The sequence below is a fragment of the Stenella coeruleoalba genome (genome assembly GCF_951394435.1).
Source record: "Stenella coeruleoalba genome assembly, chromosome: 5".
Taxonomy (NCBI): domain Eukaryota; kingdom Metazoa; phylum Chordata; class Mammalia; order Artiodactyla; family Delphinidae; genus Stenella; species Stenella coeruleoalba.
In genome coordinates this window covers 74,350,925-74,378,065 of record NC_137150.1, presented here as the reverse complement: position 1 = coordinate 74,378,065, position 27,141 = coordinate 74,350,925, and the positions used below count along the sequence as shown (strand labels likewise).

The 27,141-nt window shown below is 47.6% G+C and overlaps 1 protein-coding gene across 7 annotated transcripts in view; it reads right to left on the bottom strand.

Annotated features, from left to right (window-relative positions):
- Positions 1-27,141, bottom strand: part of SLC12A8 (solute carrier family 12 member 8) — a 132,218-nt gene that overhangs the window by 27,127 nt on the left and 77,950 nt on the right. For all 7 annotated transcript variants that reach the window (XM_079922151.1, XM_079922147.1, XM_079922145.1 and 4 more), the window contains 3 exons: positions 12,395-12,482; positions 10,690-10,777; positions 2,473-2,619 (listed from right to left, as the gene is read on the bottom strand). In XM_079922151.1, coding sequence (XP_079778277.1) covers positions 2,473-2,619; positions 10,690-10,777; positions 12,395-12,482 — 323 coding nt within the window. The remainder of the gene's footprint in view (positions 1-2,472; positions 2,620-10,689; positions 10,778-12,394; positions 12,483-27,141) is intronic.

Sequence of the window (27,141 nt, the reverse complement as noted above, 5' to 3'; positions counted from 1 at the left end):
GATCTAGAAGGGCAGGTCCCCTTGACCTCATGAATTTCTTAGAGACCAGAACAGAGTCCTATAAAGCAGGGTCTTTTGGCCTGAATCTAACAGTCATGATGGCTATTGGGAAACAGGAACTCTCATACATCGCTGGTAGAAGTACAAAATGATACAAATTCCATGGAAGGTGTTTTGGCAAAATATCTATTAATGCTAAAAATGCACTTACCTTTTGATCAGCAAGCCCACTTATGAAAATTTATCCTATATCTATTTGCACATGTACAAAATTGTACACATACACACACACACACACACACACGAGTATCCTTTGTAGCACTGTTTACTGGAAGCCATACTATCTATAGGGAACTGGTTAATAAATGACAGCATATACACATGATGGAAAAAGACTGAGAAAGTTCTCTCTATATTTATGTGAAAAGATCGATTTCCAAGCTATATTATATGAAGAAAAGCAAGGTACAGAACAATGTATATAGAACACAATCTTTTTTTTTAAACATCTCTATTGGAGTATAATTGCTTTACAGTGGTGTGTTAGTTTCTGCTGTATAACAAAGTGAATCAGCTATACATATACATATATCCTCATATCTCCTCCCTCTTGCATCTCCCTTCCACCCTCCCTATCCCACCCTATAGGTGGTCACAAAGCGCCTAGCTGATCTCCCTGTGCTATGCGGCTGCTTCCCACTAGCTACATTTTACATTTGGTAGTGTATATATGTCAATGCCACTCTCTCACTTCATCCCAGCTTACCCTTCCCCTTCCCTGTGTCCTCAAGTCCATTCTCTACGTCTGTGTCTTTATTCATGTCCTGCCCCTAGGTTCTTCAGACCATTTTTTTTTAGATGCCATATATATGTGTTAGCATACGGTATTTGTTTTTCTCTTTCTGACTTCCTTCACTCTATATGACAAGACTCTAGGTCCATCCACCTCACTACAAATAACTCAATTTTATTTCTCTTTATGGCTGAGTAATATTCCATTGTATATATGTGCCACATCTTCTTTATTCATTCATCTGTCGATGGACACTTAGGTTGCTTCCATGTCCTGGCTATTGTAAATAGAGCTGCAATTAATAGTTTGGTACATGACTCTTTTTGAATTATGGTTTTCTCAGGGAATATGCTCAGTAGTGGGATTGCTGAGTCGTATATAGTTCTATTTTTTGTTTTTTAAGGAACCTCCATACTGTTCTCCATAGTGGCTGTATCAATTTTCATTCCCACCAACAGTGCAAGAGGGTAGAACCAATCTTTGTAAAAATAGAAGAGAGAAGGATTCCTAAAAAACTAATAAAACCAGCTACTGGTAAGGCATGGGTGCAGATGAAGAAAGAGTAGGAAGGCTCATGACAGGAGCAAAAATTCTCAGGGTGCCTTTTATATCATTTTTAGTTTTGAACGCTGTACACATATTATCTAATAAAAAATAAATGAAATTAAAATAGAATAAAAGGCATATACCACATGGAAGGTACTAAAGATGACAGTCATTTGTCCTACCCGCCCACGCTGACTGGTGGATAAGAAGTGGAGGAAGGTAAAGGGAGGAATTAAAGGTGACTTGTAACTATGTGGCCCCAAACAAGAGGGGGGATGGGCATGGGAAGGGGGTGGGGAGGACCCCTGTGGTGTTCCAACCACATAGAAATCAACTACAGCTTGCAAAACACATGTTTGGAAAGTGGGGTTCTGTTTCTTTCTCCTGTCACCCCTTCGGTTTTAGGAATGTCTCATTTGATGGTTCCATGACTCAACCAAGTTGTATTAGGGTTTGGGCCGTGATGACTAACAGAGAGCCCAGAGACCAGAGGTGTGAGGAATCATCCTAAAGCAACCCCAAAGGGAAGGTGAACCTCTGGGATACAGTTAGAACGGCAAGGGCCAGCTCCCCTCCTCACGAAGAGATTCTTCCCTCTAGGCTAAACTTGGAGGATCCAGAATTTATTTATTTATTTTTATTATTTTTTGCAGTACACGGGCCTCTCACTGCTGTGGCCTCTCCCGTTGCGGAGCACAGGCTCCGGACGCACAGGCTCAGCGGCCATGGCTCACGGGCCCAGCCGCTCCGTGGCATGTGGGATCTTCCCGGACCGGGGCACGAACCCGCATCCCCTGCATCGGCAGGCGGACTCTCAACCACTGCGCCACCAGGGAAGCCCCAGAATTTATTTTTATTAAAGGTTGTGGCACTCCCTCTCCCTGCTGTGCAGGGTCCACAGTGCTACGGTGGCGGTTAGCTAACCCAGCGCTGAAGGGCCCTAGGTGGTTGTGACATTGACAGACACTTTGTCCATTGGCCCCAGACTAAAGCAGCCAGAGGACAGGGGTGCATTCTTGTTTCTCCCCACCAGAAGCGGACCAGCGGCTCTTATCAGAAAAACTTAAGCAATTTATTGGCCAACGATCAGGTTAGTGGCAAAATGTACATTTCTCAAAGAAAAGGTCACTCACCCCTTGCCCCAGACAGGCCAGCGCAGGAATCACTTTCTCCTGGGCAATGCACTGCAGGATCCGGGGTGCTCCGTAGAGGCCTCCCATACAGGAGGCCAGGGACGAGATGTATAAGCCCAAAAGGAACAGGAAGCCCACCAGGGACACCTATATGAGGAAGCAGTTTCATTATCCAGTGTCAGAACCTGCTTACGTACCTTTCTCTCCCCTCGTACCCACCCCCCCACACCCCATCTGACCATAAATCCTCTAGATTCAACATCCTGGATATATTTCCAATACCCCAGCCCCACCCCACTTCCTTGGCACTGCTACCATTTGAGTTTGACCCACCATCACTTCTTGTACAGACTACACAGAGGTTCTCAAACTGAGTGTGCGTCAGATTCATCCGGAGTGTTTGCTGAAACACGGATTTCTGGACCTTACCTCAGAGTTTCTGATTCAGTAGGTCTGGGGTAGGGCCCCAAATCTGGATTTCTAACAAGTGTCCAGGTGATGCTGATGCAGCTGGTCTGGGGACTATCCTTTGAGAACCACCACCACCAACAATGCTAAGTGGCTAAGCTGTGTCCCCAAGCCTCTGCCAGTGTGACCTAAATGCACATCTGATCAAAATGCCCCTGCCATAAAAATACCAATGGCTCTCCATCCCCCCGACACTCCTGGCTCTTCCTGGTCTGTGACTCTTCCAGCCCCACACCCTGCACACTCAGAGTCTATCAGCATGATTGCTCTGCCTGCTGGAACCCTCTGTCCACACCCCTAATCTACTCATTGTCTGTCTCTTAAACTCCCAATTGTGCTTCAAGACTCAGCACGAATCTCCGCTCCTCCATGAGGCCACCCCCAGCCCGTCCGCAGGTGTGCCTGGTGCGCCTCTGGGCTCCGCTGCACCTCAGCGCGAGGTTGGGGCACACCATCGCTTCCACTGGCTTCATTTCTGCAGGGCTCCCGTCTGGTTCATCCGGGTCCACTTGGTGCCAACACAGAAATATAAATGCTGAGCAAAAGAATGAGATCCAGGACCCACGTGGCCCAGAAAGCACCAACAACAGATAGAATAAGAGAGGGCAGAGCTGTTCTGCTTGGTGTCACCTCGCACAGATCAGTGCTGCTGGCCATGCAGCTGTGTCCCACACCGTCTGTCATGAATCTCTCTCTCCCTCCTGAGCTGGACCTCATCTGTACCCACAGGGAAGTCTCTCTCTTTTCTTGAGTATTTGAGGTACCTTCTCCTTTCTACTTTACTTTAGGCAAATGCCCTGAACTGTGTACTCTAAGTGCTTAATCGTCCAACTATTACAGTTGGGTTAGATTTCGTTTTCAGTTTTGTTACTTAACACCCTTCTCCATGAAGACTCTCCTCACCCCAGTTTTTACTTCCTTGCTTTAGCAAATGCGCTGGGTCAGTGGCATCAAGCTGTATGGAACACTGGCTAGACCTCTTTCCTGGCCCGTAAATTATCACCAGAAACCGGCATCAGCCAGGATTCTCGACCGGAAATATTTTTTTTAACAAAAATGTTTTAAACTTTATTTTAATTAATTATTATTATTATTTTTTGGCTGAGTCGGGCCTTAGTTGCGGCACACGGGATCTGTCGTTGCAGCACGCAGGCTTCTCTCTAGTTGTGGCATGCAGGTTTTCTCTCTCTAGTTGTGGCACGTGGGCTCCAGGGTGCGTGGGCTCTGTAGTTTGCGTAGCGCGAGCTCAGTAGTTGTGGCGCACGGGCTTAGTTGCCCCGCGGCATGTGGGATCTTAGTTCCCCGACCAGGGATGGAACCCACGTCCCCTGCGTTGGAAGGCGGATTCTTTACCCTGGACCATCAGAGAAGTCCATGGAAATATTTTTTTAAGAATATATTTGTAGGCTACTAGAAGGGTCACAGGATCGGTCGTCAGGAGGCTGAAAGATCAGGCTCGGGTAAAGGCGAGACCCAAGGCTGGAGGCATATTCAGACCCCTGAACAGGAGCAGTCTGACCAAGCTGCGACCAGCACCTGCTGCCCTAAAGATGAATCCTCACCATACCTTTCTCTTTGCCTCATTCATTACATTTGGAACATCTGATGGGCCCAGCCTCAGTCACATGCCCTACCAGGGCCACAAAGGGACAGGCAAGGGAGAGTCTGGTCATTTGGACTCCTATAATATTAAATGGGGCTCACTCCCTTCAAGCCCTCACACAGGGGGGATAACCCCCAAATGGTCAGGGAGGACAGAAGTTTGATGGACAAGACTAAGGTCCACTATAGAGCCTACATTTTCCTTAATTCAGTGTGGATGACTTCTCCCTAAATGCATGGCCTCATCTTGAACCCCAATGAATCTCTCCTCTTTTCTTCAATGTCATGGGTATCTTACAACTATCCCACTCACACCCTCCTTACCACTTTACTACTAGAAGAAATTAACGTCATCTAACATTTCCCTCACCTCATTTGTATGCTCCCATGGCACGTTATTTCCTGCCCTGTGGTGCAGTTAATTACGCTCACGGCCCATCTTGCCAGCGGGCCATAAACTTCTGAGTCTCATGCATCTTGGCCCCTCCCTGCCACACCTGAGTCTGGCACACAGGGTTCAGCAAGTGCCCGCTGAAGTCATAAAGCTTCGCGGCTTCACTGTGACTCGTGCCCTGGATGTCTTATAAAATTGTCAGATAAACTGGTCCCAGTATCAATCCCTGATCCATGCTGAGATACCATCATCCATCTGTAACCTTTGTTTCTGTCTGTTGACTTTTTTTCTTTTAATGGACTCTGTGATGAAATTTTATCAAAAGCTTTTTTTGGAAAATCTGACCCAGTAGTTCTCCACTCTGGCTATACACGAGTCACCCCAGAAGTTCTGCTTTAATTAGTATATGGGACACAGACGTGGTTGATTTCTCAAAAGGCCTCCAGTGATTCTAATGTGCAGTGAGGGTGAAAGCCACTGGGCATGGTACACTGTCTTCATTGCATCCTCCCCTCAGAGAATTCTCCAGCACAGGCAGGCATGGTATTTCCTTGCAGAAATTTTACTGCTTCTTAACCAAAAGCTTATATATATTTGAGTTAAAAAAAAAATTCTTGGGACTTCTCTGGTGGTACAGTGGTTAAGAATCCACTTGACAATGCAGGGGGCACAGGTTGGATCCCTGGCACGGGAAGATCCCACATGCTGTGGAGCAACTAAGTCTGTGCACCACAACTACTGAGCCTGCGCTCTAGAGCCCGTGAGCCACAACTACTGAGCCCGTGTGCCACAACTACTGAAGCCCGTGTACCTAGAGACTGTGCTCCACAACAAGAGAAGCCACTGCAGTAAGAAGTCTGCACACTGCAACAAAGAGTAGTCCCTGCTCACCACAACTAGAGAAAGCTCGCACATAGCAACAAAGACCCAACACTGCCGAAAATAAATAAACAATTAAAAAAAAAAATCTTTTTCAGGGACTTTCCTGGTGGTCCACAGTGGTTAAGACTTGGTCTTGCAATGCAGGGGACACCAGTTCAACCCCCGGTCGGGGCACTAAGATCCCACATGCCGCAGGGCAACTTAAGCCTGCACGCCACAACCAGAGAGCCCACGTGCTGCAACTGCAGAGCCCACACACTCTGGAGCCTGCATGCCACAACCAGAGACTCTGCGTGCTGCAACTAATAAGCCCATGTGCTCTGGAGCCTGCGTGCCACAAGTAAGACCCGACACAGACAAAAAAATAATAATAATAAAACTAAATAAATAAATATATAAAAATAATTCTTTTTCATTTATAGCCTGCCCATTTGCAGTGGACATGAGTGGGAAGAAGACTGCCCAGGCTGGCATCCTTCAGTGATGGAACTGACCAGAGGAAGTCTCTGGCAACATGAGATTGTGATATGGTGACCTCCATCCTGGCCAGCCTCCCCACAAATGCTCCCCAGGATCCCTGCAGAGCCCTGGGGCTGAGGGCCAAAGGGACAACTGTCCAGGTGTCAATTGTGGACTTACGTCCAGTTTGTCAATTGTGTTTCGAATGGCCTGCTCACTTGCCACTCTTTTATATAAAACTGTTATTCAGTCAATTTTCTGAAAAATAAATGAAATGTTGGTCCTCGTGGTTGGATATATTATAACAACTCCATTCTCTCTCTCTCTCCCACCTGAGTCCTGCCCCTTCCTTTCTCTCATCCATCCACCCATGTAGGGAGCATTTCCTGAGGACCATGTAGAAATACTGGCATAGGGCAAGGTTTTACAGGTGCAACAGTAAACTCCACAGCTTTGCTCCCAGCTGCGCAGAATGTAATCATTTTCTCTATTTATATGAGGCTGTAAACTTGCTATCTGTGCCAGTGGAGGTGGAAGTAAGAATCTATTTGAGCAGATGTGTGTCAACAGTTCTTTAGGAAAAAGTAAAATGTGCCCTTCTGTCTTCCACCGGCGTGAGTCACCACAAAAAGCTGTCTTTCTAAAACATTATCTGGGGTGTGAACTACCCTAATTTCTCGTTTCGTAACTACTGATGAAAATCATTAATTCGGCTCTCTGCTCTTGGTATTTGATCCCAGCTCCCATTGGAGCTCCAGTCATTGAGAGAGCCCACCAACCTACTGGCTGATCTCTTCTCTTGAAGGACTGAATATAAAGTCATTTCCAAGGTACTCACTCTGCCTTACCTAATTCCTGCGGCCCCTGGACATTACTGAGGAGTACATCCTGACACCTGTACGATCCCAAATGTATGACTATAGCGGTGCCTCAGCAGTTCCCTCTTTCTGGAGACATGAGTTTTCTAACACTGTCCTCATTCCATGAGTTGACCAACTTCGCAACTTTCAGGCAAGTTTTCTCTCTCACTTGATAGACACTTTCCAGAAGGAAACAAAGTTGGCTTCACTTCCTGAGAGGCAGAGCCGTGTCCACGATGGAGAGCAGAGGACAGGCAGGTGGGGCTGGGTGGCGGATGCTGGGCTGGGCTCCCCCCGCCAGCCACGAGCCCTGCCTCACCCCGACTTCCCAGGCGTAGCTTGTGAACGTGGGAAGCCGTGACTGTCTAATCCAAGAGTGACGAGAGTTTTCCCCGTAGGATACCCCATGTTTCACACACATGCTTTGCGGATACTGTTCCTACTTGGTCTGTTCTTTTTTTGCTAGCCCCAGTGCTCCTAAAATACTTGGTCTTTTTGATGCGTAATAAACATTTTTTCTTGGGCTGTCTACAAGTTTATTCTGAAAAAATTATTCAATCGATTTCATTTTACCCCTACTAATACCTGCTCTTTATACAACTCCTTTTTCTATAACCCAATAACATTGGGATTGACACTTTGGGGGCTTTTCCTATTCAGTTAAACATGTGGATTCAAAGGAAAACATCTCCCCACCCCAAAATGTGTCCTATCTGTAAGGGTATCCCCACAAGGAGTGTGTAGGGAGTCAAAATGTGATAAGCTCCTACTATGCACCAGGTATCGTGCTTTACACGGATTACCTCAGAGCCACCTTGACGTACTCGGGGTTTTTTAGAAAGTGTAACATTAGTGAGACTGACACCCAACATCCAGGAAAAAGTTCCTCTGGGGTAGGGATATAAAGCGAAAAGAAACTTCTGAGAGAAACCATGGGCTGGGAAGCCAAATAATTAGAAATAGATCAGAGAAGCTGCAGGAAACCCAGAAAGAAACAGATGAACGGACCCGCTGCAGGTCAGTGGAAAGGAATCCAGGGCAGCCAGCGGCCACTGAAGATAAGTGTTCTGGCAGAAAAAGCTCACGAGAAAGAGAGGGACGTGCTCAGAGGAGCTTCACGGGAGGAACGCCAAGGGGTGGATGCTGGAGGTCTGTGCCCAGCCCTCGGGGCACACAGACCAGACGGAAGAGGCCTTGCTTCCTTGGGCCCAGGAGAGCTCAGAGATGGGCCAGCTCAGAACCCAGGCCACAGCTAAGATGTGAGGGAGAGATGAGCAGTTTATTAAAACCACATCGGGGTGGCAGGTTGTGTCAAGGGACCACGTAAGGAGGCCACACCTGTACCTGCCAGCCTCTCGTGCTGTACCCTCCCATCCTCCAGGTGCCATGAGTACAACTGTCTGTGGCCCAACTTACTGCCCAAGTATAGTCCCTGCTCTGCAGCCGGGTCAGTCCCAAGGAGGGATGCTGAAGGGCAAGAAGGGAGAAAAGCCGGGTTTCATGGCTTTGGGGGGAAAATCCCACATGGTTCCCTTTGTAGGGGACCCCAGGGGGCAATGCACCAGGGCGCTGCTGCTGTGGAGCTGCCCTGGTTGGTTCCGTCTCTGTTCCCTCACTTGCTGCGCTGGCCCCTGCTTGCTACTGACAGTCAAGAACTCCATCTTTTCTTTCTTTCATAGGTTTTACAACAGCCTGTTCCGGGAAACAGTCTCTTGTCCTCTCCAAAAACCAACTGTCCACCTCTCACCTGGTATGCGCGTAGTGACATTCCCACGTGCATTTGCCAGGCATGGTTTGGCAGGTGTCCCCAGCCACAGAAGGGCTTGCCTGCCTAGCTGTTTTAGTGCCTGGGACAGGTGGCATTTCAGACAAACTCCACCCCCTCCCTGACCCCATTCACGAGTCTATTATTAGTGGTGGAATCTCCACTCCACGAAGTCTCCCCTGCGCTGTCCGTGGAGACGCTCTTACGCGCTTGCTGTTGTGGCCTTCCTCGGACACAGGCTGCCTAGGCTCCCACACACCCGTTCTTAGCTTCCCCGCAAAGACGGGGAAGGAGCTGAGAGAGGAGACCCCGCCCAGGGATCACTGGCCTCCCTCCATCCAGATCAGAGTCTCTGGTGGTTGAAGGGACGTCCGTGGGGGAATCCACGAGGAAGAACCGGCTTGTGAAGGGGCAGAGCTAGCTGGCCACTGGCATGGTGCAGACAGCAGCCGGCAGCTCCCTCAGGCCAAGGCCCAGCTGCTCCTGGAGGCCTTTAATCCCTCTGATGTGGCCAAGCTTTTCATTCCACAGTTAGAGAAGAGGCCCCTGGGAGATGAAACGCAAGACGGCAGCGAGCACGGAGATATAAGTGGGGGAAGCTGATGTTGATTCCTCCCCTGAGAGTAAACCTTGCTCGCCGGCGGGGGGCGGATCTAGGACCCTGGGCCCTGGGAGGTGGGTGTCAGCGCTCTCACTACCCAAACCGCACCCCCTTTTAAAACCTGCTTACACGGTAAGGCCAAGACCCCCCATCCCCCCAAAACAAATATCACCCTGACACCGGCGTCTACATGCCTGAAAAAGAAACCTGTGGTAATGTGAAAATCAAGCCCAAACGTAGCTGTAAAATGTAGCTCAGAGTTTCCGGCCCCAGGTTGCCCCAAGCAGTGCCCCTCCATGAATCTGCAAGGCTGCTTTGCAAAGCCTCACACCAGAGAAAAGGGTACTTTCTCCTACATATGAGCAGTGATACTCAGGAGTTAACCGAGTAAGAAAACCTCCCTGGCCTGGCGCATCTCTCTGATGCATGACAGCAATCTCAGGGCCCACTTTTCCCCCAGGGAACTGGTGGGAAGATAGGAGTTTTGGGGGATTTCCAGAAGAATGTGTGGAAGTCTTATTCTCCTGGGTTCTAGACATGCCAAGTGAGTGTCCTTGACTGTCACATGACCTCCAGCCTGTTCCAGGGCTGCTGTGGAACATCAGGAATTCGCTAATCTTCTGCGGGCAGAGGGTGCAGGGCTCAGGAAACAGAGACTGAAGCCAAATCCACCCGGGGCCACCTCCCTGGGGAGCCCGAGGGGACAAGGGGCCTCCAGCCCTGCCTCTCACTGCGCTTCACCTTGGCGCCGGGCTTCCGCCATCTGCCTCCACCTTGCCACCCTCTTTTCCATCCATCAGCCTCCTCCTTCCTACCCGTTTCTTGCAAGTAGCACTTCCTGCTTGTGGTGGAAGGGGAGGCTATTGGCAAAAATGAAGGGCTGTTGGAGCTCGGGATTTCGGGGGACCAGATTGTTTCTGCCCTGATTTTCGACATGAAGGGATGCTTGTGTCCCCATTACTTAGCACCTGCATGCATGTGCCTTTTCAGGTGTTGTTACCCGGGTCTAGGGATCCACATGAAGGACCTGCATCTTCCCCATGGTTTTGGCCCCTGTACTTCAGTCCTGAGCCCGAGAGTACATGGATCCCCAGGCAGGGCTGCAAGGGGGAGGCAGCCGCTGCTGCTCAGAGCCGATCAATGACCCCGCGGCCTGAGCCTGTCGGGCCGTGCAGGACTCACCCACCTTTTCTGCTATCAGGAAGTCATAGCGAAGGGCCCCTCGGGTGCAGATGGCGCCCAGCAGGAGGACAAAGACGATGTACAGAAACCACCTGCAAGAAACCCAAGAGCGGAGCAGAGCTGCCACCTGCCCTCGCCCAGCCCCATCCCAACCCACCCCACCCCACTCAGCCTACGGGTTCCCAAGGAGACCTGTCCCAGAGGACAGAGAAAGGCCCATCACGAAGCCTCCCCAGCTGGTCTGGGGGGCACTTCCAGTACTTCTTCTCCTCTAGCATATTTCATACACACACACACACACACACACACACACACACACACACACACACACACATCTATATAAACGTATCATTGTTTTGCCTCTTTCTTACATTACAGAGATTGTTGGGGGTGAGCAGCGGCCCACCAGGCCTCTAGGTGGCCAGGATGCAGGCCGGGGCTGACTGGTAGCCCTGCACCCCATTATCCTGCAGCAGAACAAGCTGATCATCTTTCAGGCCTCGGAGGCCTGCTGTTCCTTGGCCCCCAGGTGACAGAGAGCCAAGCCGAATGTGAAAGGCCAGCAGGGACCTGGCTCTGCCCTCAGATGCCCTGTGACCTCGATCAAGTCACATGACCCCTGCGGCCTCATCCCCATCTGGACAGCGGGAGGATGGGCTAAAGGCTCCTCCCGGGACCTCCCAGCTGTGACCAAAAACGAGACAGGGCTCTTTCTTTCCCTTCCTGCCTGACACCCAACCTTCTCTCTGTCAGCCTCATTTTCTTCCCGACGAGATCACCTTATTTAGCACAAAACAGAGACAGGTGCTGTGTACCTGGCTAGAAGCAACAGTGCCATCATGACAAGCTAAAAGCAAACACAGCATCGGTGAAACAGACACAGTAATATTTTTTAAAACATCACAGTTAAAATAATACAGGCACTTTAACCCTCTTGGGCCCTTGTCATGTCTGGGATCTCATTACCTTTCACACCTACCCAGTGAAGGCAGAGGAGCTTCTTCCCGTGTACAGAGAGAAAACAGAAGATTCTAGAAGGTCAGAAACAGACCCAAGGCACCCAGCCTGCTTGCGTGGGTGGCAGAGTGCGAACTAAAATAGGGACGCCTGACAGCCTTGCGGCAGTGCCAGGGAGGCGAGCTGGGGGAAGAGGAGAGTCAGCCTCTGAGCTCCTACTACGTGCTGTTACACACAGCATCTCCTCCACAATCTACGGGGCACCCATGTTCTCATTACCTCCATTTTACAGAGAAGAAAAAGGAAGCTCAGAAAGTTAAGTAAATTGCCTGAAGTCACACAGCCAACCAGCGGCTGGGCTGGGATGTAAATCGTAGTCTGTCTGACGGCAAAATTCTTCCTCTTTATATTCCCTGCAATGACCCTGGAAACTCAAAGGTTACAAAATGCCCAAGTTCAAAATGGGGGTGGGGGAGGGGGAGGGACAGGAGTCTGAGGAAAAAGGAAAGAAAGGATTTCATCTTGGTTAACAGCCCTCCTCCTTGCTGCATTCCCAGGCAGCGGGTAGGAAAGGGCAATCGTCTGAACCCACCAGACGTGAATTTTCCAGCTGGCTGAGTGTTAAAAGGAGGATTGGAATATAGAATAGATAGGTCACAGTCGGGGCACTCGTAGAACTAAAGGAGCAATCCCCTCTTTTGCCTGGGGTTCTCTCTCCCTCTCTCCAGATGATTGCCACCAGGGGAACTTACGAGATGCCAACAGCTGCTAGGGAGCCCAGGGGGATGCTGGCAGCAGGCTCCCTGAGGTCGCCCCCCATGTTGAAGCCGGCCATGACTCCTGAAAGACACCCAGATGGGAGAGAAGGGTGAGCTGCATACTCCACGAATCATCTGCCCCTCCTCCGGGCCCTCTCCTGGAAGGGATTCCAGGGCCAAGCCCTCCCATATGCAGCTCTGCAAACTGCACTTCTCAATCTCCCCTGGCAACTGGGGAGGCATCCTCGAGGCATGAAAGGGACCTTTGTGGGTTGGGTGAGTTCGGGAGGAAAGCCCTATTGGCTTCAAAAGCATCTTATGGCCCAGTGCAAAGTAATGAGGGCCAGGGAGACGTCTGGCAGGCCACACAAAGGTCCCAAGGCCACATGCTGAGCTCTGAGCTCTGCTTTCCAGATGGACAACATCCAGGAGAGGCTCCGCCTTAGCAAAGTACCCACCACTGCCTGCTCAGCAGAGTTCCTTTCCTCTGCTGCCCACAGACTACACTGGGGTTCAGGGGTCCCAGGGGCAGGTCTCAACCAATATTCGGAGCCAGCTACCATGTTCAAAGCTCCTGAGCTGCCAAAGGGCTCTAAACAAACTCCAAAGAACCATCCTGATGCTACCAACACTGAGTGGCGAGCTCCTTTTCATCATGGACTCTATTCCCCATGAACACGCGTGAAAAGCAGTTAGTCACGATAAGGAGGAACAGCACAGTGCGGGACGGTGAGGACATCGCTTCAGTCCAAACACACACACACAGGAAACCAACAAGACAATGTGCTCTGAACATCACAGGTGGGTCCAGTCCACATGCGCTCTACAAGCCCACAGGAGTGGGTGCATCTTGAACGTGGACTTGAAGGAAGATTTGCAAGGGCTTAGGGAGAGGAATGGGTCTAACCCCGTCATTACAGATTTATGGAAACTTTGAACCTGACAGAGCCTGTGTTAAGCACTCTTCATGCATTTTTTATCTCGTTTAATCCTCACAACAACCACATCAGAAAAGTAGAATTATTTCCCCAATTTTATAGAAAAGGAAACTAGTGCTCAAAGAGGTTAATTAAAATAGCTTACACACATTTAGTAAGTGGCAAAGCTAAGATTCAACCCTGGTCTGTGTGATTCCAAAAATTGTACTCTTAACGCCCTTGCTATAATGCTTGAGGGAACTCAAGTGCAGTGGAGTGAAGTGAAAGTTTGGGCCCAGAAAGTTAAAGCGGAGCTATTTCATAGAGCACTGTGAATGTTGGACCAAGGCGGGGACCTGCATAAACTTTGACCCAGCAATTCCACTACTAGGGTTGTATCCTAAGTAAACAGTCAAGGATATGAGTAAAGATTTATCCAAAAATGTTTATAAATGCTTGTTTATAATAGTGAAAATTATAAATTTTAGACCTAATGTCTAAAAATAGAGGATTGGCTAAATATGTGATGATACATCTTTCAATAAATACCAGGTCACCATTATTGTCAGGGATACGCTGTGACATGAAAAGAGACTTCAAAGCTATCGTTTCAATTTCAGAGGCATATTCTAAAGCAGGACATATGGTATGATGCTATTGTTATAAAAGAAAAAAAACAGATAAATAGATGTGTAGAAAAATGAAAAAGGAACTAGAACATGTTTCAAAATCTTAACAATGTTATTGCTGGGTGATGGAAAAACAGATCATTTTCTATTTTATTGTCTATCTCTACTTTCTTAATTTTCTATAGTGATCATTTTGAAATAAGGGAAAAGTAATTCTTAAAGTTCTTTTTGTTTAAAATAGCATGTTAGGCACATTTTCTTTCTTCTCATTCCCCTCCCTCCCAAGATCCTATTAAAAGGGTAGTTAAGGGGGAAAATGGATACATGCCTATAAGCAAAGAGCCTTAAGTAGATGAAAAGTTTCTACAAATGTCTGGAACATAGAAAATAGAGAAAATGATACAGAATAAAAGGGAAGGAAAAGAAAGCCTTGGAATGTTTCTCTAGAAGATCTAAATAAACTGTCCAAGGAAAACCAGGGCCGCTAGTGTGGATGTTCACACCCCAAATGAAGCCCTCCTCAAGAGCCAGCCACACCCACAAATGTGCTGCCGTCAGCTCTCCCATGAAGGAAGAACCCCATCAGGGAGACAGACCTGCATACGCTACAGCAGGGGACCCACACCAGCAACCAAAGATCACCAAGTGTGGAACAAAACCCAGCAACAAATACACAGATACATGCATGATAAAAACAGAACCACCTGGGCTGGAAGAAACATATACATCAGGACACAGAAGAGAATTTTGAAGAAAACACTAAGAAGTGGCCCCAGACACATCCAAGAAGAATATTCTACCTATAAAGTGAGATGCTATGAAAAACAAAAAATAATCTAAGAACAAGAAAAAAGCTTTGGAAATTAAAAACATGATCACTAAAACAAAAAATGCAGTGGAAGATCTAGAAGATAAAGTTAAGTTAATACCCCAGAATTTAGAACAGAAAAATAAAGGGGTAGAAATTTTGAGCAAAGAATAGGAGAAATAGAGGAGAAATCTTGGAGTTACAACATCCAACTAACAGGAGAGAACAGAGAGAGAGAACAGAGAAAATAAAAGAAAATAACCAGGTAGCAATAAAAATAAATGTCTTCAAACTGAGGCAGACAAAAGTCTCTATGTTGAAATATCCCATAAAGTAAACAACAACAAAAAAGTCCACACCTAAATGCGTCATTGTGCAATTTCAGGAGAAATCCTAAACATTTCCAAAGATTAAAAACTGAACACTTACAAAGGAACAAAAATTAGACTGGCATCAAACTTCTCATCAGCAACCATGAATTCTACAAAACAATGGAGCACTGATATTTAAATTCTGAGGAAAAGCTATTTTGAAACTAGAGTTTCAGCCAGATTACCAGTTAAGTGAAAGTAAAGTTAAGCTAACAAGGGCTCAGCCAGATTACCAGTTAAGTGAAAGTAAAGTTAAGCTGGCTTCCCTGGTGGCGCAGTGGTTGAGAGTCCGCCTGCCAATGCAGGGGGACACGGGTTTGTGCCCCGGTCTGGGAAGATCCCATGTGCTGCAGAGCGGCTGGGCCTGTGAGCCATGGCCGCTGAGCCTGCATGTCCGGAGCCTGTGCTCCGCAACCGGAGAGGCCCCGCGTACCGCAAAAGAAAAAAGTAAAGTTAAGCTAACAAGGGCTTAGAAAATTTACCTCCCACATATGGTTTCTTTCTTTTTTAAATTAATTAATTAATTTTTGGCTGCATTGGGTCTTCGTTGCTGTGCACGGGCTTTTTCTAGTTGCAGCAAGCGTGGCCTACTCTTCGCTGTGGTGTGTGAGCTTCTCGTTGCGGTGGCTTCTCTTGTTGCGGAGCATGGGCTCTAGAGCACAGGCTCAGTAGTTGTGGCGCACGGGCTTAGTTGCTCCGTGGCACATGGGATCTTCCCGGACCAGGGATCGAACCCGTGTCCCCTGCATTGGCAGGTGGATTCTTAACCACTGCACCACCGGGGAAGTCCCCACATATGGTTTCTGAGGAAGATACTAAAGCAAGTACTCCAGCAAAATGAGGATATAAACTGTGAAGGAGAAAAACACATGATTCAGAAAGCAGCGATAATAACTCAGGAATTTATAAGTCCCAGAATAACCGTTGTACAGCAGAGAAACCAGTAGGGATTGAGGCAGAAGAATGGAGGCCCCAGTAGGGATGCCTCTGGATGGGAGCTGGATTCAACACAATGGACAGTATGAATTATTTTAAGAATACGCTGACTGCATATTTTGGCAACAAGAAAAAAAAGCTCATTGAAACTCTAGGAAAAGTGAACAAGAAAGTCAACACTTAAACATGAAGCAAACTAAAATATGACATGATTTTAAACAACTAATTTTTTTTTAATTAACCCATTTGGCCGTGATACTCGGAACATTCTCCCCGAAATGACACAAGGACCACATCAGAATAGCAGTAAAGGAAATGGAATTCTAGCCCAGCCCATTCTAGTCTTCAGTGAACAGCTACATAGTCATGGTAGTATATACGTTTATTGCTTTTTAGCTTCTAAGATTGACCTATAGACGTAGCACAGAGGCCTTAACTATAGCTACAAAGTAGAATACGAATATTACCTACCTTGATGAAGTGAAAGTAAAGCTATAGCTAACGGCTATTTGGAAATGAAAAGAGGGAAGAGAAGTAGAGGGAAGAGAAAAGGCACTTATATTTTTGTTGTTAGTAATGTGGGAAACAAAAGTCCCATGACCTTCACTCAGGACTGGCTTGAATGTTAGAAGCTTCGATTAGTTTAATAAGAAAACCTGAAAGGTGAGTTAGCCATTAAATTTGTTAGGTCAATAAGGAAACAGCTAGCAAATATTTATATACCAGTCGCAATAAATTTTAAGTTAATGCTATAAATTATTCTGTATCTTGTCATCATAAAGGGGAGTTTCTAAGTGTTTGCTAAAACGAGCAAGAAATTTCCAAGAATACTGAAGCTTGTCTTTGAAGTTCCAAAGCCTTTTGACTTGCAATCTTAAGACAAAAAAAAATTTTTAGTAGAGTGTGTGTTTGAGTGAAACTGTGTTCACTTCAAGTTGTAAACTACAGCTTTCATGAGATTTTGCCCATTAACCTGCTAATAATCTACTTATAGCTTCCCTAATATTGCTCTAAAACACAAATATAAAAGGATTATTCATATTCCCTTAAAATTAGGGATTCCCTTAAGATTACTAAAGCATTCCTTGTAAAAATATTTTACACATAAAATAAATATGACCCTAACACATGAATCCTAAAACACAACACAGAATATTAGTTTCCCATGCCAACAATAAGGAGTGAAGGGAGGTAGCCTAGAATTGATAACAGAGATTTAAGAGTATTATTTAAAGTTGTAAAGGCAATCAAAAAAAGAACTAAATATTAAAATATAACTATCAAAAATTGGGAAGTGGATGGAGGAACATGTAAATGAGCTAAACCTTCTCTATTTCTTAGCATGGAGTCAATAAATTACATCTGGACTTTGATTAATCAATCAGGTTACAGGTATAGGCATATTGCTTGGTAATGTAGTTAGCTCCCGAAGTATTAAAAATGGTTGCCCCCACGGAGGGGCTCTTTGGGCGTAGGGGGATGAGAGACTACTGCTTTATGTTACAAGCACCTCTGCACTTTTTTTTTTTTAATCACGTGCAAGTCTTATTTGGATCAGAAGAGGAATGCCCAGGACCTGCCTTCCTCTGACCAGCGCTCCTGGGACTACGTCCCGTCACCGAGGCTCTGCTTGAGGGCTAGGGCCCCACTGCTTGCTGCCAGACAATCTGGTACCAAGACCAACCCCGGCCGGATCTCCATGTTTACCTGATTCCCAGGCCCCACTAACTTCAATCATTAACACCACCCCTTTCTGGACCTCCCAAATTCTGACCGTTTTCCAAGGTTCTCACCTGTCCCCAGGTTTACTGGTGTTTCACCTGCCTGGACACATTGCTTCCACCATCTGCAGTGACCTCATTCTGCCCCCAAGCCCCTGGCAATTTTATGCAATTTTATTCATTCAGCTTTTTGACATTACATACTGCTATTTACTCTTTGCCATTTTAGTACCTCCTATAGTTTGTCGTGTCATTCTGTACTCCTTCCTTCACATCATTTACAAAAGTTAAGAAATGAGGACCCAGGAGAACTCCATTCCTATAGATGCTTCTGTCTAGGAAAGTGATTGATCAATCCTAATGGCTTAATCCTAATGGCTTCCTGCTTCCAAACAGGTTCTGTATGCATAACGAACAAACGCCCTTTTCTTCTCCCCACCACAATCCCTTCCACAGTCAATGACCGGGCCCTTGATTAGAGGTCCCACTAGCTGGCCTGCTGTGGGGTACATGGGGATCCTGGTCAGTGGGAGCAGAAACAGCTGACACTGACACAGGCCACCCTCAGAAATGGGTCAGACCCAGACAACCAGGACGTGGGCTTCTGAGACAAAACAGAGAAGCCAGAAAATAAGTAGTCAGTATTATACACAAAAAACCCCAGAGACAAGGAAATGGCGGCACCTTGCACTCCAGACAGGAAGCCGCAGGGTGACTCCCGTGGGTGTTCCGGGCACACCTGTTAGATTGTTTTCACACTGTGGCTCCCAGAATTTTGCCCTTGCACGACTACACGATTCTTGAGCAGGTGATCTCTAGTTCTAGTGGACTATAAATGTCTTGTTTGCCAGTTAGATTTAGAAAAATTATTTTGATTTCATATTTTTTCACCCATGCTTGTCAACTATAATAGAGATTCCCTAGTTTGCTTCCTTTCTGCTTCTGGTGCAATTTAAAAATACTATTATTAATGTTAGAGCTAGATTTAGGGTGGGGGCGTGTAGTAGAACAGATACTATTTCCCAGAGATATTTACAGATATGGCACCAAAACAAAAAGGTTCCATGGTGGGTGGGTGGGGGGAACGTTGGGAAAACATTGATTAAACAAGATTAGAGAGATTCTTGCTGCTGGACTTACCATATAACATGCTGGTTTTCATTGTCCATCTCTAAAAAGAGAAATGTAGCACACAGTATTTCCCAAAACTTATTTGACATTGAACACTTTTTAAAAAAATGAAACACTTTATTCACTGTTAGTGTTCCATGGAGCACAGTTTGGAAAACACCAAGTGTCCATTTTGGAATTCCTACTTGATCTTTACACTCTTCTTGGCAGGCTTCCTAAAATTCTATAAACTGGCTATTTAGAATCAATGATTCTTAAAGCTGGAAGGTGTCCTAGAGATCCCTGACTCCAGCCTTTTATTTTACAGATGAGGAAACCGAGTCCCAAAGAGGGGAGGCGATTTTGCACATGTTTTCAAGCCAGTTGCTTGCAGAACCAGCAGAACTCATCTTCAGGTTTCCTGGTCTCAAGTCAGTGTTATTTCCTCCACATCATACAGTCTCTCCATTTCTTTCTAACATCCCTGCTTTTTGTGGATTTTTCTTTTTAAAACAGAGTCACTGCATGCTTAATTTGGGGTGACCCCCCCCCCCCACAAAAGTGCTGAACTTAATTAAAATCAGCATCAGTTTACTCACAGGAACTTCTGTCACCAGTTCTGAATCACTAGTCTGTCCTTGTCCAGGGCATTTCCCCTCCTCGTTTGTCTTGAACAGCCAGTTCCAGGAAGCAGTTAATTGCTTTACCCCAAACGAGTCCTCGCCCTGTATCAGGATGATGATATGGGCTGCACCTTGTTACCATGTGACTTAGGAAACAGCTTCCTTCATATGGGTAAAGCCATCTGACTCGCTCTTCCACCCTAGTCCTAAGGCCTTTTGGCACATCTTCACTGTCTCAGCTTTAACTGTGAGGGTGAGGGTATCGGCCATCACTTTACCAGCTCGGGTTGAGGAAGCTAAACCTCCAGCGCCATCCAGACCTTCCTGAGCATCGCCGTGGTGCTTACGGTTTGGGTAGGTGGCAACAGGTGAACTGAGGCTTGGTGCCCTGACTCATGTCTGTGACAACAGACATGGATGGCCAGGAGAGGAACTGACCCCTCAGACATCTCTAAAATCAGCTCTTGATTAAAATAACCAGTATAAATGTCAATTAACCACTTACCAGCATCTGCGAAATGGCGGTCGTCTTTTTCTCACCACCCCCTTCATCAACCATGGCGCACAGAGATCAAAGTCTTCACCTGTTGCCTATTATCACAATCCCACTCCCACCCTATTTTCTTTTTTGATCCTGAAAATGAGAATTCGTAAGGAAAAAAAAAGTCTAATCGTTTTTTCTAGGCTTTTCTGGTTTCTGTCAGTTGGTCGTTAAAGGACCACTTACTCTTTCTTAAGGAACTTCCAAGCTTCCCCCGGGAGCTTCTTGATCCAAATCTGTGAGCTTAGAAAACTTCAATTTTCTCTTTCCATTTAGAGCTTGTTTCTCGGCTGCCTATTTTTTTTCTTTTTTAAGTTCATAAATTTCTTTTTCTTTTTCGTTAAGGTAGAATATCCATGCACTGAAGTGACTTAACCTTATCTGCCACCTTTTGTTGTTATTTGGAGGCAGCGTGGCTCTGAGCCTTGGTCTCCTCACCTGCAAATGGGGATAAGATTATTTGCCTCGCAGTCCTGTCGTAAAGTTGGAAAGAACATTTATAAGGTGCCTAGCACGGTGCCTGTCACCCGGAAGGTGCTAAATAAATGTCCACTGGGGGCAGACGGGCTCTGTCCCTCACTCACAACTCCCTTGGGTTCCGAAGGACTCTGGCTGCCTCTCCTTACCTTCCACCTGATTTCCAAAACCCCGCTCCTTCTCCGTACCTGACTGGTTTGTTTATTTAGCTGCTCCGGTGGGAACCTTTCATTCCCTCTTTGCTCTATTCTTGGAGACAGCACTTGTCAGCACCCCACCCTCTCGATGCCCTAGAGATGCTGCTGAGACAGTGTCGAATCATGGGACTTTCAAACGCTGGGACTCCAAGATTTGTTGGCTTCTGGGTCAGGGGCAGCGCCAGACAAACATGTGTCCTCGCTTCCAGCATCCTCTCCAAAGCACACGGGAAGCAATGGGGTTCACCACTTCTGTCAGGTGACCTTGGGAAATCACCTCTCTGTGTCTTTGTTTCCTCATCTGTAAAATGGATTAATAATAGGACCTATGGAAGGATACAGGGTCTGTGGGGCCTAAAACTTAAAAAAAAATACAACATTATGAATATGAAATTAGGAGTGGGGCTTTAGAAGGAGGTCACACAAGCGAGGGACCCTGAAGCCCGGGCTTCATTAGCTTCGTGGTAAATCTGCATCTGATAGAAGCAGGGGAGCCATGGTGAGGTTTAAATAAAAGACTGTCAAGTGCTCAGCACAGTGTCTGATAGTGTAGGCTACTGTAATGATAATAATTATTACAGATAAAATTATACATTAATTCTATAAATGAAACTACAAAAATAAACACGTATAATAATTATAAAGCTTCTTTTTCTCCTGTTCCTGCTCACAAGTCCATCAGAATGCAGCAGGGTGAGCCCCATCTTCAGGGTGTCCTTACTTGGGGCTCTCTTCCTTAAAACAGGACCCGGTTGCGGCCGAGCAGGTCCCTGTTCTCTCACCCACAGACACATAACTTAGGAGGAGACCTGGGGATACCCCGGGAGGGGGGATGTAGGCTGGAGGCAGGCCCAGCACGGATGCCCAGAGCTAAGGGTCCCGGAGAGAGCCTGCCAACCCAGGGGGCCAGCACAGCAGACTCCAGAGCTTCTCGGGGTGTGTGTGTGGGGGGGTGGGGGGTGCAGAATCAGGCCGAGGGAGGTCAAAGGATGTCAGAGAAACGGCAGGGCTCTTGACCACGGAGGTAACCTGGATGTTCTGGCAAAGGCTGCTGGTTTCCCTGCTACATTTTTATGCTGGGTGTGGTCAACCACAAGAGGCCCTTATCCCTTCCAGTAAGAGCCTGAGATTTGGGAACAGGGGTTACATGACTGCACACAATGGTATTATTCCCAGTGAATTTCCATTTCCTAGTTCCTCCATGTACTGTGGTCCTGGATCCCCAGAGTGGCTGCCTATGTGTGTATGTGAAAACCCTGTAGGGAGAGATGTTTGTTTTTCAGAGAAAGTTTGGTGGTGTAGCTCGGAGAAGGAGAGTGCTGTCAGAAACAAAGCACAGGCAGAGTCTACTCCGAGGCCCCAGCCCCACCCTGCAGCCATCGCCACAGGGTGTGGTGGAGCGCAGTGAGGAGGACGGACAGGAGACCTCGCTTCATCCATCCAGAGGAGCCGCCGAAACCTAGGCTTCAGCTGCTCTTCCCGGGATGTCTCCTGCCCTTGGGATAAAATCTCTCAAGGAACCTAAACGACATGCTGCTGGCCAGAGATGAGGATGCAGGGTGGGGGGACCGGAAAGTGTTTGTTCTTCCAAACTCCTCTCCCCTCTCTACAGCCTGGAGGTTCTCTTGTTCCAGAAAAGGATGGCGTTGGAGGGCGCCCCAGCCATGACTCACTCAGAGCTAAGCCTTGGCAAATCCGTCACCATGGAAACTGCCAATCACCCATGCTTTTCATAGCTTAATGGAACATCTGCCAGGGGAAAGCCAAGTGATACAAATTGCCGGTCCTGCCTACTGTGTTTACACCGGGGCCCCTGCAAAAGAGAGCGAGCCAGGAAAGGCAACCCTCCACAGAGGGGTGGTGGCCCAACTCCGGTCACTAAAGCTGGGTGACCCGCCTCAATCCTTCATAAACTCCTCTGTGCTCCTCCTTTCCCAGTTGGTCAAACAAAGGATCAGATCAGTGATTCTCAACCTGGCTGGGCCAGGGGGGATGGGAGGGACAGTAAAGCACATGCCCTAAGAGGGGTGGGGTTAAAGAGACCTGTGTAGACAGTTTGTTCAATATTATAATTTTCTATTTGGAATATTACAAAACAATATTTTCGTAATTTAAACCACAGAAAATAAAGAAGCTTGGCTAATATTCTTAGGTAGCAATCTTTCTCGAAGAAAGGACCAAGATACCCCTCTCTGATCCAGCGAGGCACATCAGAATTTCCAGGGTAGTGAGGTTTTTAGTGATTATCAAAAATGAATATGGATTCAAAGACGAAAAGTTGCGAGTCGCTGGACTAGTTGATCGCAAATGTTAGTCCAGCTCAAATTCTGGGCCCCTGGGTGGCATCTTCCAACCTCGAGCCACTGCTAATTCCTTAACGGAGGGAGAAGTACCAGAGGGGAGGCTAGCCACCCCTGCCCCTCTCTCACACCAGGCATCCCCTCTCTGACAAGATGCAGGGGCTGGAGAGGCAAAGGAGGGAAGCCAAGGGAGCAGCACGGAGCGGGCCCGGCAGAGTCACATGCCTGAGGCAGCCTCCTGGAGGTCCTGCCTGCCTCAAAGGCCCACAGCCCTGCCTCTGGTGGAACTGCTAACCTGGCGCCTGCAAGCATGGGCTTCTGACTTGGCATCAGGACTCACGGCCAGGCCTAAGGAAACAAACACTCAGGTGGGAGGCAGGAGGGGGATGAAGATGGGGGAGGGGGGTGGGGAGTGGGAGGGCCCAGAGGATATTTTCAGATGTTAACTTTTAAAATTCTTCCTCTTTTTTATTTTCCCCTTTCCTTTTCTGTCCATGCAAAAGGAACCTGACCTTTATTTTATTGCCTTGGAGGAAATATGCAGCAGGGGAGAAGTAGAATTTGCCTGCACACTGTTTTGGGTTCTGTTTCTCAAAGGCCTGAGCCCTTAGGAGATTTCCGAGGATTGAGGAAGCAGAAAAAAAGCTGCAGAAAGCCTGGGGAGAGCGTGCGGGGACAAAACCAGTTTGCTACACAGTTTGCAGGGCCCAGCACAAATAAAAATGTAGGGTACGGTGTTCAAAAATTATTAAGAATTTTAGCAACAGCAAAGCATTAAACCAACTGTGCGGCCCTTCCAAGCCTGGGGCCCAGTGTGAATGCGTAAATCCATGCCCACGAAGCTGGCCCCGGACAGCAGTGTCCCCCGCCCGTATTAGAACAGGGGCAGGAAGAGAAAGGCCCACAGGATCTGGAACAACGGGGACCTGGGGCCTACTCCCTGGCAGCACTGGTGGGCATCCAGCAAGACCACAGAAAGGAGGGTCTGAGGAGTACACAGACTCTAAGCATAGGGTTCCCAGGCTCAGCAGATTTCCAGTCCCCAAAAGTGGCTCAGAAGCAGCAGAGAGCATAAACCTGAAGGGATCTGCAGATAGGACAACAGGAGGGCCTGGCTCTGCGTACACATGATGACGAGCCAAAGCCGCCTAACGTGCCTTGGTACTTGGTAAGACCCTGAGACCCTGAAACAGAATGACAGGGCAAGGCGGAGGCATGATGAATGACTGACATCAGTTTTGTCATCCTGGCAGAATGAAGGCTTAGAGTCAGAGACTGACTCTCTTTCCATTTCATTAAGGTGAAAGAAATGCACTATTTCTGGCACACCTGGATGTGTAGAACAGGATTCTACCTGCCACTACCAAGGCCTAGCTCCAGCCTCAAACCTGTGACCAAGCCTCAAGAGGGGACAGGTCAGAGCCACCGCAATTAACCAGGTAAGGGATGAAGCTTGGACCAGTGCGGTCAGGTGGTAGAGACGGAGAGAAGCAGGAGGTAAAGGCAGGTAAGTTTAGGAGGTAAGACTGACAGAACTTGGAGGGTACTGGTAAGGAAGAAGAAGGAGTCAGGAGTAACCCCCATTAGCAGCTTGAGCAATTGGGGAGATGCAGGTGCCATTCCTGAGCTCAGGAGTAGAGAAGAACCAGTTGGGGGGGTAGGTGGGATGGGTTGGGTTCTGAACATGCTGGGTCTGAGATACCAAGAGAAGATGTCACGTAGGCACTTGAATATATGACGTGAAGCTTCGAGAAGTCTGGGCTGGGGGTGTAAATCTGGGAGCCGTCAGCTTTGTGTGTGGTCCCTGAACAATGGACACAGATGCGATCCCAAGGGAAACAGTAGAGAAAGAAGAGAGGGGGCCTAGGCACGGGCTGAAGAAAACCAACCTTTAATGGGCAGGCAGAAGAGGATGCCCCTAGAAAGCAGGTCAGAGAGGCGGGAGAGAGACGAGGAGAATGAGGCACGAGAAAAGAAGGAGAAGGTGGGGCGCAGCTGAGAGGTCACACACACTGAGCGACTGCAAATGCCCATTGAACTGAGTGACGCAGAAGCCACGGATGACTTTGGAAAGAATCATTTCACCAGAGAGACAGGCCTGGAATTGCAAAAGGAGAGAGTGGACGAGCAGGAGACAGACAAACGGAGTCGGGAGGGCAAAGACTGGTGGGTGGCTGTGCTGAGGACAGAAGGGGGCCGCTGCCAGAGGAAGCAGCGGGGTTCAGGAAAGCCGTTAAAGGTGATTAAAGTCATTAATATTTTTTTTCATTTTAACAGTTTTACTGAGGTATAACTAATATACAATAAGCTGCACATTTAAAGTGTAACAATCTGAAAAGTTTGACATGAACACATCTGTGAGATCATCACCATGGTCAACCACATTTTTTCATCCCCCAGTATCTGCTTGCCCTCCCTCCTGCTCCCCTCACCCCCATTCCCAGACACTCACTGACCTGCTTTCTGTTACTATAGTTTGCATTTTCTAGAATTTTATATAAATGGATTTTTATATACTTTTAACCTTTTAAAAAAGGTACTTGGGCTTCCCTGGTGGCGCAGTGGTTGAGAATCTGCCTTCCCCCTAATGCAGGGGACATGGGTTCGAGCCCTGGTCTGGGAAGATCCCACATGCCGCGGAGCGACTGGGCCCGTGAGCCACAACTACTGAGCCTGCGCGTCTGGAGCCTGTGCTCCGCAACAAGAGAGGCTGTGATAGTGAGAGGCCCGCGCACCGCGATGAAGAGTGGCCCCCGCTTGCCACAACTAGAGAAAGCCCTCGCACAGAAACGAAGACCCAACACAGCCAAAAATAAATAAATAAACAAATGTGGGGTTTAAAAAAAAAAAAAGGTACTCATTTTTGTCTGACTTCACACAGCATAATTATTTTGAGATTCATCTATGTGGTCACAGGTTATCAATAGTTCATTTTTTCTAATTGCTGAGTAGTTTTATACTGCACGGTGATACCATAATTTGTCTCTCCGTTCACCTGTTGATGACTATTTGCGTTGTTTCCAGTTTGGGACTATTACAAATTAAGTTGCTTTGAACTTTCATATACAAGTCTTCATATGGATACACGTTTTTGTTTCTCGGTAGTAGATAACTAGAAGTGGAATGGTCTATGTTTGGTTCTTAAGAAACTGTCAAACCCTCTTCCAAAATGGTTGTGCCACTTTACATTCCCATCAGCAGTGTATGCGAGTTCCAGTTTCTCTGAATCCTTGCCCACATTCGATATGGACAGTTTAAAAAATTTTCAACAATCTAGTAGCTTTTCTCTATGGAGGAAGGCAGAGGGAGGAGAAAAAGGAGACAAAATCAGCCACACTCCAGGGCATCGACACTGCCTTGATCAAGAATGAAATGTTTTGCTCAGTCTGTGTCCTGGGAACAAACCCAGTCCCTCACAAACGGTTATTTCTTACGGAGCATTTGGTAAACATGTTAGCTTACTGCCTTCTAGGCTGGGGCCCTGAGCAGGTGACAAGAGCTCTACAGGCACCTCCACTGTGGAAGACTCCTGCAGCCACTGTAGAGCAGAAAGCAGGAAAGGGAGCGGAAGGAGACTCAGTCATTGCCCATGGGGGATCCTGGTTTCACCCACACCCAGTGTGATAAGAGGACAATAGCATTTCTCTGCCCCCCTGAGAGAAGGCACATGGGTTGGGTTAGGGGAAGGGGAGTTTCTAGACCAGGCTGCACTCTTTCCAAGGTGGAAAGAGCAGCTTGTCCTGTGGAGGAATCCATCCTGTTCAGCCCTAAGAGAAATACATCCCCTCTATTAACTTGGCCAAGAGGTGTCAACATATGAGTATAAGGGGTAAGGAGGATTAAATCGTGTTGGGGGCTTTCAGGAATTATGAACAAGTAAACTCTCTGTTAAAATAACAGATTTTGGGCTTCCCTGGTGGCGCAGTGGTTGAGAGTCCACCTGCCGATGCAGGGGACACGGGTTCGTGCCCCAGTCCGGGAAGATCCCACGTGCCGCGGAGCAGCTGGGCCCGTGAGCCATGGCCGCTGAGCCTGCGCGTCTGGAGCCTGTGCTCCGCAATGGGAGAGGCCACAACAGTAAGAGGCCCGCGTACCGCAAAAAAAAAATAAT